Here is a 17,005-nt window from a genome sequence, read left to right as displayed (position 1 = left end):
GAATTTTAGTAAACCGAAAGCTCAATTACAAGAGTAATTATTATCATAAAAATTATTATCATGAAAGAGTAACGCCATTACTATTAAGTTCAAGTTATTGTAGCTAGGGAATTCAAAGTTGTATATTCCTTTTGTATCCACTCTATCTAGCCTATCTGCCTATCAAGCCATGCTATTCAGAATAAAGCAAAATGTGCATACACCTTGCATAATAATCTTGTCCGAATTCGTTTCTCATTTCTGTTTGAATCTATGAATATTAGTTATAGTCGTGTGGCATGACGTTTTACCTCTGTACTTGAACAACTTGGAGTAAGGGATCTTATTGAAATATAACTGCACAATTACTGTAGAACTCGGAGTGATACAAACTGCATTGCGACTGAGGCGCTATCAATATAGCACGATTGTAAAATGTGCCCGCTACGACCAATCTGTCAATTTAAATTCAATTGCCGGCTATATACCATCGCCGCAAAACCAAGGCCTCTTTTACGGCACCGTCTTGAGAGACCGTGGCAGCACTACGTATGCCATCCCTGTGGCTTGGTACATAAACACTACAACCAATCAGATTGCCTCATGCATACTAAGTGATATACGATGCCGAGGCAAGGTACTAGCTAGTAGTACACTGACTCGAAAACTGACTTGGCCAAGTTGGGTTCGGTTCTTGTTGCTGAAATATAATTTCTGTCATCCTACCGACAAAATCGGAATGATACATGTATGAACATAACATAGTGATCTATAAATCTTGCCTCGTGTCAAACAAGCCTCAATGCACAAAAGTCCAATTTACCCACCTTTACCCTACTTGTGACCCACCTAAGACCACCTTTTAGTGGTCTGAGGACCTACTTAACCACATGATCTCTGTCCAGGTGTACCACTTTTGTTTGTCTACAGCCCTGGGGGGAGAGATCACTGGGGGTAAATTAAGTCAAAGGTGAAACTTCGTCTCATGCTCACCACATTTACACATCCTGTGCTCAAGATTTGCCCTGGTCGAAAGACATCGTCAAATGTGACTTTTTGAGGGTTTGTGAGAGCATGTATTTGTTGTATTCAGTGGCAAGATTTGGGGATATGAGAGAATGAAATCTGTCCTTGAAATGAGGTATACCCCACCAACCAATTATCACCTCCCTCCCTCTCGACCTCACGCATTCATCCTTACTCACTCACTCACTCACTCACTCACTCACTCAATCACTCACTCACTCACTCACTCACTCACTCACTCACTCACTCACTCACTCACTCACTCACTCACTCACTCACTCACTCACTCACCCAACCACCCACCCACCCACCCACCCACTCACTCACTCACTCACTCACTCACTCACTCACTCACTCACTCACTCACTCACTCACTGAACGGGTGTTTTTTTTTTTTGAAAATTGATCATCACGTTCGAAAATAAATATAACAAATAGAACATGCACATTGTGTACTCCCCTGGGCACTCACTAAAAATGTCTGAACTTTCGATGAAATAAAATATATTGGGAAAGGTTCTGAAATGAAGGAAGTTGTTGAATTAAGAAACACCCCCCACACACAAACACACACGGCATAGCATATTATTTCCAACATTTTTTCTTCGTTCCGAGAACTAAGGAAAATATTCGTGACAAGAGAGGCGTCGACATTCCCGGGGCCCCGTATATCGATTCGTAGTGGCAACAACACCCTTGTTGACTCCCGAGTATCTACAAGTAATTATTGATGAAAAGAGTAATTATACCTCCTCAAGAATAATTTAAGAAACAACAGGAAAAATAATGGCGAGTTGTACTAATGCGGAACATCGAACCAAGGTATAAATCGCTTAAGTTTGTTGTTGTTGTTGTTGTTGTTGTTGTTGTTGTTGTTGTGTGTGTTTTAGAGAGGTTGTTGTTTCGTGTGTTTGTGTTTGTTTGTGTGTTTGTGTTTGTGTTTGTGTTTGTGTTTGTGTTTGACTTTGTTCTAGTGTTTTTACTGTTTTCCATTTTGATCAAATGTGTTCAACATAGCTTGTTTGTGGTACATGTATACATGGTTGCTCTCCGAGCTATTGCGTATATGCGAAAACATGCGATTTTGCCTAGGGTCGTGGACACAATAATGAGGTCATGACATGTATGTTGGCTATTTGGATATTATGATTTCTGCACACATTGTTTATCCTGTCAATCGGTATCATGTACCAATCCCTCCATATCCTGCAGACGAGAAACATTTTAGGAACAAAAACAAATTTAAATAAAAATGCGTTGCAACTACTGTAAGAAACGGATCAACTCATCATCGGACACTACAGCAGACGACAACCAACTTTGCAACCCATGCAAGAAACGGAAATATCCTAAAAGCCAACTGCAGCGCTAGCCAAGCGACTCATGACATGGCAGCGCGACGACCAGTTCAGCTCACCCCGGTGACACGGTCGAGGTAGGTTATTTATTTACCATTGGTCAATACGAATGAAAACAGAATTAATTATCCGAAATCAACCCTTCCGCGTATCGTCTTTTTTGAGCGCCTGTAATAACAACGAGCTGCATCGGGAATCAAATTTAGATTTGGTAGAAAATATATCACACAAACTGATGAATGGATAATGACGTTCGATAGTTAATAGGTCTGTGACCCCGCTTATGACCTAGACTGTTGACCTTTGACCCTACAAATGTCACCATATATTTATCGACACTGATAATGTTCATTTGAAACTCTGACAACAGCGGTATGCCTCATCGTATATCTACAAACACAAAACTGTCGAATCAAAATCAAGATTTTACTATGTGTATTGAACTGCACTTTTTACCTATAGAGTTAAAGCAAGAAATAACATTCTGGAATCATTGCTGTCTGTCGCACATCACATGGTGTCAAAACTGACTTGTCCGTTAGCAGCAAGCTTAAAGGAACGTCGACATCAAAGAACAGAACACCCAGTAACGGGTAGATTAGTGGCTGCCCTTATTCGCGGTTGCACACGTTTTCACGGGGCTAACCTCATAAATATGGAATTATTGGAAACTGCATATTCATGAGTAAAGAACACATTCATATTGACTATTCATGAGATGCCTTGCCGTTTGTTGTCTAGTATATTTACATAATTTCAGCACATGACTGGACTGACATTTGTTCGTTACTCACGAATATGCATGCAGGTTGACCCGTTACATCTGCATGAGGCTAGCCCCCCACTACGCGCGACTGCCAACTTGATAAGCTGAGCTTAGGGCTGCCAATAAACAATTAAGAGACGGACAGTGACTTTCACTTCGTATTTCTCGGCAATCGCGCTGTAATGCAAGTGATGTAAAAAATAATAAATTAAAATAATAAATTGACTCTCTACAACTCAAAGTTTATACCTTTAATTCCTGGATTAGTGTTCCTCTTTAAAACGAAGTTATCATATAATACTGTCGTAGAGGGCGTATGACAAGATCACATATCATACATGGATCATATTACAAGCTGTCGATTCTTTCATTGCAAAAGAAAATTGGACACTTTATATGTGCAACAAACTTGGACAATGGTTGACATTGCGATATTTCTGGCACTTGTTAAACAGAAGTACAGTATTTAGATTTCACCCTTTTCCCCCGAAAGTTGTACTTTTCAACAACCGTATGGTTATAGACCTGAACTGTGAACTGGTAACTCTGGTTGGCTTGCTACAGTAGTTGTGTGTCATTTTTTGTATTTGCAGTGTCTACATGCTCATTCAGGAACTTCTGTTTGAAGTATTTTGCTACCATATGTCCTTCGATCAACTCATGTCATATTTGGCTAATTTAGCAGAATTTGTTATAAAAGTATGATGATATGATACTGTAACCAAGGGTGATCTTAGAATTTGAATATGGATACGATTTAGGACTGACGCATTTCACTTTTATTTCATCTCCGAGACAACCATCTACATCTGTCCGATGTGTAGGAACACCTTCACATGAAGACTGTTCACAAAATTCCCCACGAAAAATAAAAATTACGCATCGTCTGCCAAAATTTGAGTTGCGAAATCCTGAATAACTTTCCATGCGTCAGTGATGTGCTGTGTCGTTGTAGCAGGAGTGCAAATTATAAACCGAAGTATGTATTTGTCACGCATTCTAGACGGTCCAATATAGATATTACTCATCGTATTAGTCATCTGTAGTAGCTTTTCATTGCGTGCATCAGAGCCCTGCACAAAGAAAGAAAACAAAACAAAACGATACAAAGAGACGAACTTAGAGGGCGCTATACATAAAAAACTTTATCTTGACGTTTTGAAAAAAATAGAATTAATTTCTCTACTCTCAATAGTTCAAAATTGAAAACAAATATAGTAGAATCATCTCCTTTATATATAGATTTGTAACAGCACTTGAAAAAACCCAACAGACTAAGCCTCATGACAAAGTTACATCAATGTGTACCTCGCATTAATTAAGGCACTCGAGATTTCTGCAGACCATTGTATACTCTATAACTTGCTGTTTTTTTGTTTTCATTAGGGATTGAGTGGGTTGGGAGGGATGAGGGATGAATTTACTTGCCTTCAGACGAAAACACACCATCGCCATGACAACTTCAGCAGAGACCTCAAATCTGTCATCTTGATTCACCATCGTTTCAAAGTCGTGGGCTAACTGTACTTGCTACAAAAGTAGAAGTCATGTAGATCAATTTGGTTTACATTCTATCACACAACAACCAACGTCGACATTTGTTCTACCAGATTAAACTGAATGCCTTGCGTAAGGGCAAAGTTTTGAGATTGTCGTTCCTACAGACAATTGTTTGAATACAACAGAACATATAAGTTATTTTTTCTCATTGATTGCTATTTGCCCATTGCTGTTTGTGATCTCCTGGCCAACCACAACATGTAATGTGAAGCTTTATAGAATGTTGTTGTAGCATAGCACTCAACGTAGAAAGAGTTTTAAATGCCAAAAAAAGAAAATTGTTTCTGGTCAACGCCCAACACTTAAGTACCCCCCTTCCCGCGTTAATTTTTTTTCATGTTTGTCCAGCCAATTCAGTCTGGAGATGAAAGGGAAAACACAAAAGTAACTCTCCCTACATTAATTGCCACCAGTGAAGACAACTGCAGAACTAATCATGAACTAGCATATGACATCTGCCCCCACATACACATGTACACTTGCTGTAAAGTACTAAATAAAAAGAAGAGTAACTGCAATGAACAGTAGATAAATTAACATTTGTTGAGAATGTAAAAAAAAAATCGCATCGTCGCACCACTTTAGACAACATTCCCTGACCAGAAACTATGGTTTCCTTTTTAGTGGCCTACCAAAATATGCAAATAACTTATTAAAACTAAAAGTTACATTAGTGATATTTTCAGGACAGTTGCACTTTGGTATCGTAAATATATGTACTAATAAGTGATAATGAATTTGAAGTGTGCATTCTTGAGATATAGCCTAATTACCAAAAACCATTAATAGCGTAAATTGCTCATTAATCTTCATGGAATGTTTACCAACACCTAATCCGTTCTTGCCATTACCACACGGAACATGTGTACAAAATTTCGTTTGAATTGAGCCAGCCATTTTGGAGAAAACTATGACACACACACACACACACACACACACACACACACACACACACACAGACTTCCACCCATTACTATAATTCTTCCTTGCAGAAGAAAAAATTGTGGTTAAGTCTACATGTTACTAGTACTTCAATAAGGAAATATTGAATGCATATATATGATTCAACGAATATTAATAAAATAACGAAAGACCGCAAAATAGCATACACATGCAACCCCAATCTCAGACAATATTGAAATGGGTACCTGCTTTATCGTATCCTGAAGTTGTTTGACACCAAATAAGCGAACTACAAACCATACTTTTAGTGATCTAAATCGTCTGCCAAGAGAGATTTGCCAATGCTGCAAGTAAATAGAGGATTCAAATACAGGATTAAAAAAACAGATATATTTATGGATGGATGGACAGACAGACAGACAGACAGACAGACAGAAAGACAGACAGATAGCTAGCTAGTTAGTTAGCTAGCTAGCTATATATATATATATATATATATATATATATATATATATATATATATATATATATATATATATAGCTAGATAAATATATATATATATATATAGATAGGTAGATAGATAGATAGATAGATAGATAGATATATAGGTATAGATAGATAGATAGATAGACAGATAGATTTAAGATGTTACAATATTAAACTATATATTTCAAAGAATGTGCTGAATTCAAACTCCTAGTTTTCCTTTATTTCTAACAATAGATGAAGACTGAATTTAGATTAGAGTCATTTTAATTGATAACGCGCATAATATAAAATTGTTCTTTTTTTTCAAAAAAAAAATAATTTTCCTGAAATCTGACGTTAAAGTGAATGAAACAAACCTACCCTGAAATCTGTCACCTTCTCTTGGTTGTCATGGCAAAGGAAGAGTGGATTTACATTAAAGGCATCCACTATATCGGTTCGATCATGTAGCCATAACAACGAACAATCAAAACACACTCGCAACCATTTGTGAAGGTTGAAGTTGTACGATTGGGAAAACTAAAAAAGAAATCAGAATTAATTACAATGAAAACAATTCGAGGTCCGCAAACCCTAAAGGAAATAACACGTGCATTCAAATAAGATATCAACAAATGAAATTATTCCAGCTGCCAAGAGGGAGCGAATACAATGGCCAATAATCGGATATGTGTATAATGAAAATTTGTATCTCACAATTTCCATTAAGGTATCATTACAACGATCAACAATCAATTATGCTAATTACAATGAAAATTATATGAGATGCAATAAAAAGGTGAGGTATATACACGACAGTACTGTACTGTAAGCACTATAGATATGCTTAACAAGAATCAGATATCAGCTCATTTATACCGAGTCCAAAATCAACAATCAAAACCAGGTGCTGTGGTATCATTTCATTTCGTGATGATTTTAATTGTTTTGGGATTGCAGCTGCATTAATTTTCATGGTAGATATTATAAATCCATTACGTCAGCAAGGGGTTTCTAAAATTCATAATTTTTTTCTATTGTTATCCATAATACACCATTGACATTTATCAGGTCTGCAACAATGGCTAGTAGTGTGATTGACCTGACACAGGCATGACCAACAAGGCTTGTACAGGCATATACATTCAGGACTGCTGACACAAGTTGTGGCAGGTCTGTTCTGTTAGGTCATCCGTGACATGCCTGTCTAGTCAGGCGTTTGACAGGCCTGTATCACCAGGTGTGTCGCAGGCCTGCTGGCCGTCAATCCTACAATAGGAACGTGGATAACTAGGTGTTTAGGAAAGCCTTACCTCTACTCCGTCCAGCAAGTGTCTAAATTCCGGACATATAAACGCACTACCAGCATATGCTGCATCAACATGAAGCCACACGTCTTCTTCGTTACCTACATTGTTAACAAGAAATAGAAAGTCTCGAGAGATCATGGCCTAAGGACTTAATATCTAGGGCATGTACTTTGCCACTTGCATTCGAATTCTGCTATATATGTCATTGCAACATTTTGGTAAGCAGTCGCAACCCTTGAGCCAGACATTAAAGGTTTTGATGGCGTCTTCACTGGAATGTGTTAAGAGGTATCTCATAACATGTACATTCTAGATTTTCAACTTGTCGCCAAATTACGAACGATGTATTCATTAAAAGTTGATTCGAAACTTACAAATGGGACCAACTTCCATCAAGTTATCGAAAGCACATCCATTAGTCGTTCCAAGTGTTGCACATACCTAAAACGAATATATATATATGATTAAACAAATTTGAAATGGACGAATCTTTCTGGGTTTTCTCTACTAGGTAAGCACCTGAATTGGACATTATTAGGCAAAATAAAAAAAAATGTTTGTTTCTGATGAATGAACATGATTTCAGAATCGCAGTGTAGGTAGGTCGGAATTTTATTTTGTTAATTTGTTTAAATTATTTCAACCTAAGATAAGATCCCCGTCCTTCACAATACTGCTGTAAGAGTTTGATGAGGTGTTATATATGTAAATGAAGGTAATTATAAGGTAAGCAGACGAACACGTTATGCAGACTTAACCGTGATAGACTAAAAAACACCTGGTTTATTCTATAATATGATTTTTTTAAAAAAAGTGACCACAGACGAGGCAAAGTCATTATGGTGGCCATGCTCTTTAACTTGAAATTACAATGTCTTTTATTTATACCGTTCATATGATTGCTATGCATGGTTGATTGGTTGGTTGGTTGGTTGTACATTTACACCTATTTTCATTAACCTTGACAAGTCAAGTGCTACTCACATAGAAGGGTATTAGACCGTTGGCTTTGTCCTTCTCTATCGCTTCTTTCAGTACAGATCCTCTCAAAGCATATTTCTCATCCGTCTCCAGTTGTCTCATCTTGACTAGACCAATCATACCAGCCTTTTCAAAAGCTGAATTTGCCTGGGAGTATATCAGATATGCAAATTATTAGTTACTGTAACTCTTTACTCGGGTGACCCTTTTAAAGTTTTATGTTTTTCATCGCAACACTTAAAAATGAATGGCCAAAATAGGAAAACCACTGAAGTAAATAAAGTCATTTTCATAAACTATGAGTTCTGAAGAGTCATTTCATGATCTCTCATCACTTATAAAAGAAGCGAATTCAGAGAAACATCAAGTTGATCGTGTATGTATAGGGTAACTTTGCCCTGGGCTATTGCATCATGGGAGTCAGCAAGAAATAATGTATTCAAGTTTGCACACTGAATATTCATGAGAGAAATTTTACACTGAAGAGTATAGGCACTCGGGGAAGACAGTTTATGAAAATGTAATATGTACATGTTAGTGATACTTTCAATTTATAACCGTATTTCTAATAGTCTGGATGCCATACAAATGAAAATTGCAATCAGAAGACACGATGAGTGATCATTTGAGTTCTTATATGTTCAGAAGTTCTGCTACCATGGCCAAGATACATGTTTACATCGTCATAATCAGTGAATGTATATTTTCCCGATATGGCCATAGAGGGTGCTATTTTGATTTTCTTTCTGTCATGTCTAAGACATGCAGCATTGGGTGGGCCATGGAAAACATAAAGATGAATAGACCCGCCACAGTGTTCAGAAGTTGAAAGTATCAATTACCATATGGTTTCACTATTCAAATACGTTTGTTGGTCAGGCAAACAAAAACATCACTGGTTTTGATATGATAAATTGAAATATCTGCACTTATAGTGACAAAACACCAAACCAAACTGTAGTAGTAGTGATTGTATACATTTTCAGTCTATTGAACATTTGAGTGTTGCATTTTTGATATCAGCTCATCAGCTTCTAGCCTTCTTAGCTATAACTGGTGTGATATGATATGATATATGACGTGACGTGACGTGACGTGACGTGACGTGATGTTATATGGTATAATGATATATGATTTGATTTGATATGATATGATATGATATGATATGATATGATATCATATCATATGACATGACATGATATGATATGATATGATATGATATGATATGATATGATATGATATGATATGATATGATATGACATGACACGACATGATATATGATATATGACATGATATGATATGATGTCAAATTTAAAACACTTGTAAGACTTGTGAACCAGAGAAGTCACTTAGGAAAATGGAAATATGTACACAGTGTATGAAATAAGTTTGAAAGTAATGTTTAAGTTATCACCTGGTCTGATGTGTATGATACCAACTTCGACATTATTGCATATTCATCCATCTCAGGATTCTTAGCTTTTACTTCCCTGATAGTCTTTGTTCTGGCTGCTAGTAGTGTTATTAGGATAGATTCACTGGCACTTCCCTAGAGGAAAGGACATGTAAGCAATATAGCTAGATTATTCATCCAGATTGAACAATTTCACAAATATTGGCTTGGATTGTGGTTTGCAAGCCTTTATATTTGTAACAGTTTATGATTGTACGTTGATTGCTAACGATGACACTGTCAGTCTTAACACTGGCATAGACAAACCACACATATCTACATACCTTAGACGACAATGTGTCTGTCCGTCTGTCATACTGTCTCTCTGTCTGTCTGTTGTCTGTCCGTCAGTACGTCCGTCCGTCCACCCACCCGTCTATCCGTATCCATTCTCTCTCTCTCTCTCTCTCTCTCTCTCTCTCTCTCTCTCTCTCTCTCTCTCTCTCTCTCTCTCTCTCTCTCTCTCTCTCTCTCTCTCCCTCCCTCCCTCTCTCTCTCTCTCTCTCTCTCTCCCTCCCTCCCTCCCTCCCTCCCTCCCTCCCTCCCTCCCCCCTCCCTCTCCCTCCCTCCCTCCCTCCCTCCCCCTCTCTCTCTCTCTCTCTCTCTCTCTCTCTCTCTCTCTCTCTCTCTCCATCTTTTCATCTATCTATCTATCTATCTATATATCTATCCACCTATCTTTCTACGCCGTTTAAAAACCTTTGGTGTCAGTCAAGATATTTTAAAGAAATTCTACCGGGCTGTGGTTGAGTGTGTTCTGACATTCTCAGCCACAGTTATGGAAACATTACTCATAAGGATCATGCTAAGTTAAATAGAATTGTGAGAATGGCATCAAGTATTATTGGTATAGGCCTTCCATCTCTTGAGTCACGTTTTAATTCACGTACCACCAGCTCAGGAAAGCAAAGTCTGTAACTAATGACATACATCATCCAGCCCACACATTGTTCGCACTACTGCCCTCTGGTACTCGATATAGATCAATCAAAACCAAAACAAATCGCTTCAAAAATAGTTTTTATCCTCTGTCAGTTCGTATTTTAAATGATTCGTAATTTGTTTTGGCGTTTTAGCGTATATGTACATATTTACCACTTTTAATGTTATTCATATCCACATTGTTCGTAATTGACTTGTCCATTTGAGATTCCTCTACAAACAGAATTCAGGAAATAGCAAAGCACACGAGAATAATACCTTCAGATTTATCTATGCTTGATCAAAGTATATCATTATTACGTTAAATATTTCTTAATAAAATGACAAATATGTACCTGGATCGAGCCTCCTCCTTTACCGCCTTCACTCACAATAAATTTATTCGGCAAATTCTTCAGTCTTGCAAACCAGTCCAGCATTACAACTTCCAATTCTGTGCAGGCGGGGCTTGCTGCCTACAAGGTAAAAAAATTGTGGTGTGTTTTTGCAAACAGAGTTATAATTAAACTATGATCTAATAAAAAAGAATGGTGAATATTGTTTTGTTTTGGGGTTAAAATAATTTGAGAAATGTATAGATTTACAACAACAACAACAACAACAACAACAACAACAACAACAACGACAACAACATCTAGATATATAGATATATAGATAGATAGGTGGATAGGTAGGTAGGTAGCGATAGATAGGCAGACAGACAGACAGACAGACAGACAGACAGACAGACAGATAGATAGATAGATAGATAGATAGATAGATAGATAGATAGATAGATAGATAGATAGATAGATAGATAGATAGATAGATAGATGGATGGATGGATGGATGGATGGATGGATGGATGGATGGTTGGATGGATGGATGGATGGATGGATGGATGGATGGATGGATGGATGGATTGATGGATGGAAGGATGGATGGTTGGATAGATAGATATATAGATGGGTAGATATATATATATATATATATATATCGATAGATAGATAGGTGGATAGGTAGGTAGGTAGCGATAGATAGACAGATAGATAGATAGATAGATAGATAGATTGATAGATAGATAGAAAGATAGGTGGATAGGTAGGTAGGTAGCGATAAATAGATAGATAGACAGACAGACGGACGGACGGACGGACGGACGGACAGACAACAGACCGACAGACAGACAGACAGACAGACAGACAGAGAGACAGACAGACAGACAGACAGGCATATATATATATATATGTATAGATAGATAGATAGATAGATAGATAGATAGATAGATAGATAGATAGATAGATAGATAGATAGATATTTGACTTACCCAGGAAAAGCCAATACATCCAATAGCGTCTGATAACATGTCACCCATGATCGATGGAAAGGAATTCCCCGCTGGATAAAAAGCATGGAAGTTTGGACTGTGCCAGTGAGTTACCTAAGGAAGGAGAGTACAGGGACTTAGAATGTCTATATATTTGTTTTACCTCCCACAACGAAGTTATGTTATGTTTTCACCACGTATGTATGTATGTATGTATGTATGTATGTATGTATGTATGTATGTGTGTATGTATGTATGTATGTCTGTATGTCTGTATGTATGTATGTATGTATGTATGTATGTATGTATGTATGTATGTATGTATGTATGTATGTATGTATGTCTGCCTGCCTGCCTTCCTACCTGTCTGTCTGTCTGTCTGTCTGTCTGTCTGTCTGTCTGTCTGTCTGTCTGTCTGTCTGTCTGAACGAGGATTGCATACATGATGTTTTTTTAATGGAGTAAGTGGGACACTCTCCTGAGTTTATTTATTTAACTTTTATCTTGGGGTATATAGCATGTGCTTGGAAATGACTTAATTAAATGCATGTGATTCATTGACGCGATTAATCCCGCGAGTATGAAGAATCAATTTGAACATGTGTAAGAGTGCGAACAATGGAAGCGAAGTGAATGGTAAAGTAGACTATATGATTTAGCATTGTTGCCGGAGCCAAGATTTCACTCTCGCTACCCGGTCCTTGCTTGCTTACCCCTGGCATAATGACCCTTTCTATATCAGCAAATACGTCTTCACACTTCTCAGCTTCGATCGGTGCCTCTCGAGGAATCAACTGACTGAGATAACCAGGCTGTACTTTAGACAGAGTAGGACGGTCACCAACGGTCTCCATGTAGTCTGCTATGTAATCAACCATCTGCTTTCCCCATGTTCTGAACTCGTTTGAGTCAAATGCCCTTGATCTTGGAGAAACCAGTGGTCACATATATTAAGCCCCTGACTGGCACAACGCTTTGCAGGTAATATTGTTAACTCTATCTGTTCGATACAACTGCACAGTAACCAATAAGAAACTACACATGCTACATTTTAAGATAGCAGGCTTGAACGAATCACAGACAATTTGTCTGTGAATGAATGCAACATTTTGTCTAAATGAAATGAACTAACGTGTCACCATACAGACATCAAATATATATATATATATATATATATATATATATATATATATATATATATATATATATATATATATGCATGCATTATATGCATTATATATATATGCATATATGGCGATATCGATATATCGATGTTGCTATCTGAAAGTATATAAGATGTATTGGTATCGGCGTGACTGTATTAAACCGTACAGAGAGAGTGAACAGTAACTATCAATGCGCTGTATAATTTTACTCTTAATATCACCCATCTTATTTTTAAATTTGTTTTATATGTGTATCCATAGTCTGTTGTAAATTATTGGTGTGATTTTTGAAAATAAAAATATTCCTCTAAATTTAAAGAAACTGTGACTTTACACCATATTACGTATATATATCGGAATACATTTTAGTAACACTACCTAACTAGATTGATAACTTCCATCACCAAATGTTAATTAGACCGACACGCTATGTTTCATACACACTCAGTAGTGTTAGGCTTTAGCTCATAGAAAGGTTAATAGGGAACTTGCAAACCCGCCATGTTGAATGTTGCATCATGGAACATGTGATAATACATGCCAATCATTTAGTATTATGAACAATATTGTTATATTGTTTGTAACCACAAGCGGTCAATTCATAGTCACCCTGACTATTGTTGGGGGGGGGGGGGTTATTTTATCGGTAGCTCCAGATTAGGTAATACGATAACCTCAGATAATCCCATAGTCCTTTGAGTCTGAGCATGCTCAGTCTGGATTGCAAGTTCCCTATTCCTAAACGTCAGCTACCCATAATTCTATTGGACCGACCTGTTGGTTATTTTCTAACAACTAGGTTTTTAACGTTATGTGGAAGGAAGCATTGCTGACAAGTATCACAACAAACTTGAAGAAAATTACATACTGCAGGCATAACTTATTGAGAGTCTTGATAATCACGTTTACCTACCGTTCACTAGGTGTTGGTGTTTGAGTATCTGTAACATGGAAAAAAAATCTGTTTAATCTTCAACCATACACTGTTTCAGGTTAATCTGGTCTTAATTGTAGTCAACAGGTCGTATTATATATAGTATAAAAACTATTTGTTAATCACCTTTCATAAAATATTACAACCCAGGATTAACATTTCCTGTACAACTCAAACACTGTCACAGTAGTAGCCAGTCATATGACACACAGCCACACGTACAGTGTATTTCATAATACTGTGCAGCTTTTCTATTTGATACAACCATGCAGAAACCAACGAAAAAAAGCATATGCCACCCTTCAATAGCAAGATTACATTTTCCCTACATTTAGTCTAAATGAAATAAACCTCTTGAATGTATTGCAACTCCATGCAGACATTCGGGCGCCAATATTTTTTCTTAGTATCAAACACCGGATGAAGGGCGCGTAAAATGTCCTTTGCGGTGTTTATTTGATGTCTGTATGGTGGCATGTGTAGTTCATTTCACTTAGACAAAGTGTAGCAAGAAACTGTACTCATTCAGCCTTGCTACAGTGAAGCATATCCAGTTTGTGATTGGTATCTGCGTGGTTGTATAAAGTAGACAGACTACACGGTATTGTGAAATTTACTATAATGTGTGTATAGCCACAGTCACGCGTGGACTGTTATTAAACTATTGCACAGACATGAAACAGTACTTACAAACCAAACCCATAAGAGACTTCAGTTACAAATCGTATTCATAAATGTGGTTTCGTCACAGGCTACAAGCGACTGTTAATGTGATCGCAACCATACGTAATCATGGTTACAACTCTTTTAATGCATGTGATTTCAAAACAACCCACATGCAAGTGTCTATTTATTATATGTGCTTTCATTACAACCTACAGGTCTCTGTGTTTACAAGTCTATTTAATATATATAACATTTTTTAGGACTTACAGGCGTCTGTGGTTACAGCTCTAGATCTATACAATATACGTGGTGTCATCACAACTCTTTTTTTACTATACAAGCGACTGTGGTTTCAAGTCTATTCAAGAGTGACGCGTTCGTGGATATATGATACTAGGCATATCTCAGTTGTCAGAGTTTCAAACGAACACTATCACATGATCAGTGATGATAAATATACGGTGACATGTGTACGGGTAAAAGGTCAACAGTGTAGGCCATAACCGATGCCACAGACTGTACCTATCAACTATCGTGCAACACATACACGTGGAACGTTATTATGCATTCAAAAGTTTTTGTGATATATTTTCTTCCAAATCTTTCTGCCAAATCGTTAGCATTCCAGGTGCTCAAAAGACGATCGTCACGGAAGGGGGATTACGGTACGGATCATTAATTCTGTTTTCACTTTTATTGACCGATGATAAATGAATTACTTACCCCCGACCGTACGCGTTTCACCAGCGTGAGCTGAACTGGTCGTCGCTGCAACATCATCGCTTGGCTGCAGTTGGCGTTTAGGATACTTTCGTTTCTTACACGGGTTGCAAAGTTGGCTATCGTCTGCTGTAGTGTCCGATGATGGGTTGATCCGTTTTTTACAGTTGTGGCAACGCATTTTTGTTTTTAACTTACACTGGGAACGTTTCTCGTCTGGGCGATATGATGGTGATATAGGCCTGAACGTGATACAGAGCGACTGACTCAATAATGTGCGCAGAAATCATAATATCCACACAGACTGTGACATAGCCAACGTACGTACGTGCCATGACCTCATTGTGCCCCACAAATAACAACGTTCCAAGGGATAATCGCATGTGTTCGCATATACACTATAGACAGCAATTCTCTGGTCGCGAATATTTTCTTTGGCTGAACGAAGAAAATGTAAATAATATGCTATGTCGTGTGTGTGTGTGTGGGGGGGGGTGTAGGGGGGGAGGAGGGTGTTTCTTAATTCAACAACTTCCTTCATTTCTCAACCTTTCCCAATATATTTGATTTCATCGAAAGTTCAGACATTTTTTAGAGATGGGCAAGGGGAATACATAATGTGCATGTTCTATATGTTGTATTCATTTTCGAACGTAATGATCATTTTTTAAAACGCCCGTTCATTCATTTGACAACACAGTGAGTGAGTGAGTGAGTGAGTGAGTGCGTGAGTGAGTGAGTGAGTGAGTGAGTGAGTGAGTGAGTGAGTGAGTGAGTGAGTGAGTGAGTGAGTGAGTGAGTGAGTGAGTGAGTGAGTGAGTGAGTGAGTGAGTGAGTGAGTGAGTGAGTGAGGGGGGGGAGGGAGGGCGGGAGGGGATAATGGGGGTGAAGGATAAGCTCGTTTCACGTACAGACTGTATTATCATATTCCAAAGGTCCCACTGACTGTAAGTGTAATTAATCAGTTATAACTACCATGTATATAACATGGGTTGGCGTGGGGTAGTTGAGTCCAAAGTGCGCAAGGCCCATTTAAATCCATGTACTTATGCGGCTATTTGAGATAGTCCCTTATATTTGAGTGGCGTTACACGACATCAGAGACCATTCAAACTTATTGATAGACGACAGATAACGTCTAGTCTCGTGCCAGTACAATAGAGACTTTGACCTATGACCTGGGTCACCTGGAGGTCATGGGAGGGATCGCGTAATGTAATACTAATAGACGATAAAGTGAGTGCCTTTATGGTACATCGACTGTACGATTTATACTAACAATCAAAATCTCAAAGTTCCATATGATTATATATACCACATTTCACTGTGTTGACAAACAGGTGCATTCAGTTAGGGCCTAACAAAAAAAAATGTGTGGTTCCAATTACGCTCAATTTTAGAATAGGTGGGGTAGGAAGATTAAAAAAAAATACTTTATATATATATATATATATATATATATATAT

At 37.7% G+C, this 17,005-nt stretch overlaps 1 protein-coding gene across 1 annotated transcript; it reads right to left on the bottom strand.

Moving 5' to 3' along the window:
* Positions 1-3,393: 3,393 nt before the first annotated feature.
* Positions 3,394-15,805, bottom strand: LOC144439710 (aromatic-L-amino-acid decarboxylase-like). Its single transcript, XM_078128944.1, has 13 exons — positions 15,543-15,805; positions 14,133-14,160; positions 12,767-12,977; positions 12,054-12,167; positions 11,083-11,202; positions 9,767-9,901; positions 8,356-8,499; positions 7,746-7,812; positions 7,375-7,469; positions 6,443-6,601; positions 5,838-5,936; positions 4,558-4,659; positions 3,394-4,202 (listed from the first exon to the last, which is right to left on the bottom strand). Exons 1-13 carry the CDS (start codon positions 15,718-15,720, stop codon positions 4,005-4,007), a joined length of 1,650 nt encoding a protein of 549 aa, XP_077985070.1. The 5' UTR covers positions 15,721-15,805; the 3' UTR covers positions 3,394-4,004.
* Between the last annotated feature and the right edge of the window lie 1,200 nt (positions 15,806-17,005).

Source organism: Glandiceps talaboti, chromosome 9 (assembly GCF_964340395.1).
Source record: "Glandiceps talaboti chromosome 9, keGlaTala1.1, whole genome shotgun sequence".
NCBI lineage: Eukaryota > Metazoa > Hemichordata > Enteropneusta > Spengelidae > Glandiceps > Glandiceps talaboti.
Note: the sequence above shows the minus strand (reverse complement) of the source record. Positions and strands in the feature narration are given on the sequence as shown.

Bases quoted from the DNA above. Each gene is read 5' to 3' on its own strand.
- LOC144439710 (XM_078128944.1), bottom strand. From the start codon at position 15,720: ATGCGTTGCCACAACTGTAAAAAACGGATCAACCCATCATCGGACACT. The intron at 8,500-9,766 runs GTGATAACTTAA...ATATACTCCCAG, and splicing joins TATCATACACATCAGACCAG to GCAAATTCAGCTTTTGAAAA. The intron at 4,660-5,837 runs GTACCCATTTCA...CTACTTTTGTAG, and splicing joins TTCAGGATACGATAAAGCAG to CAAGTACAGTTAGCCCACGA.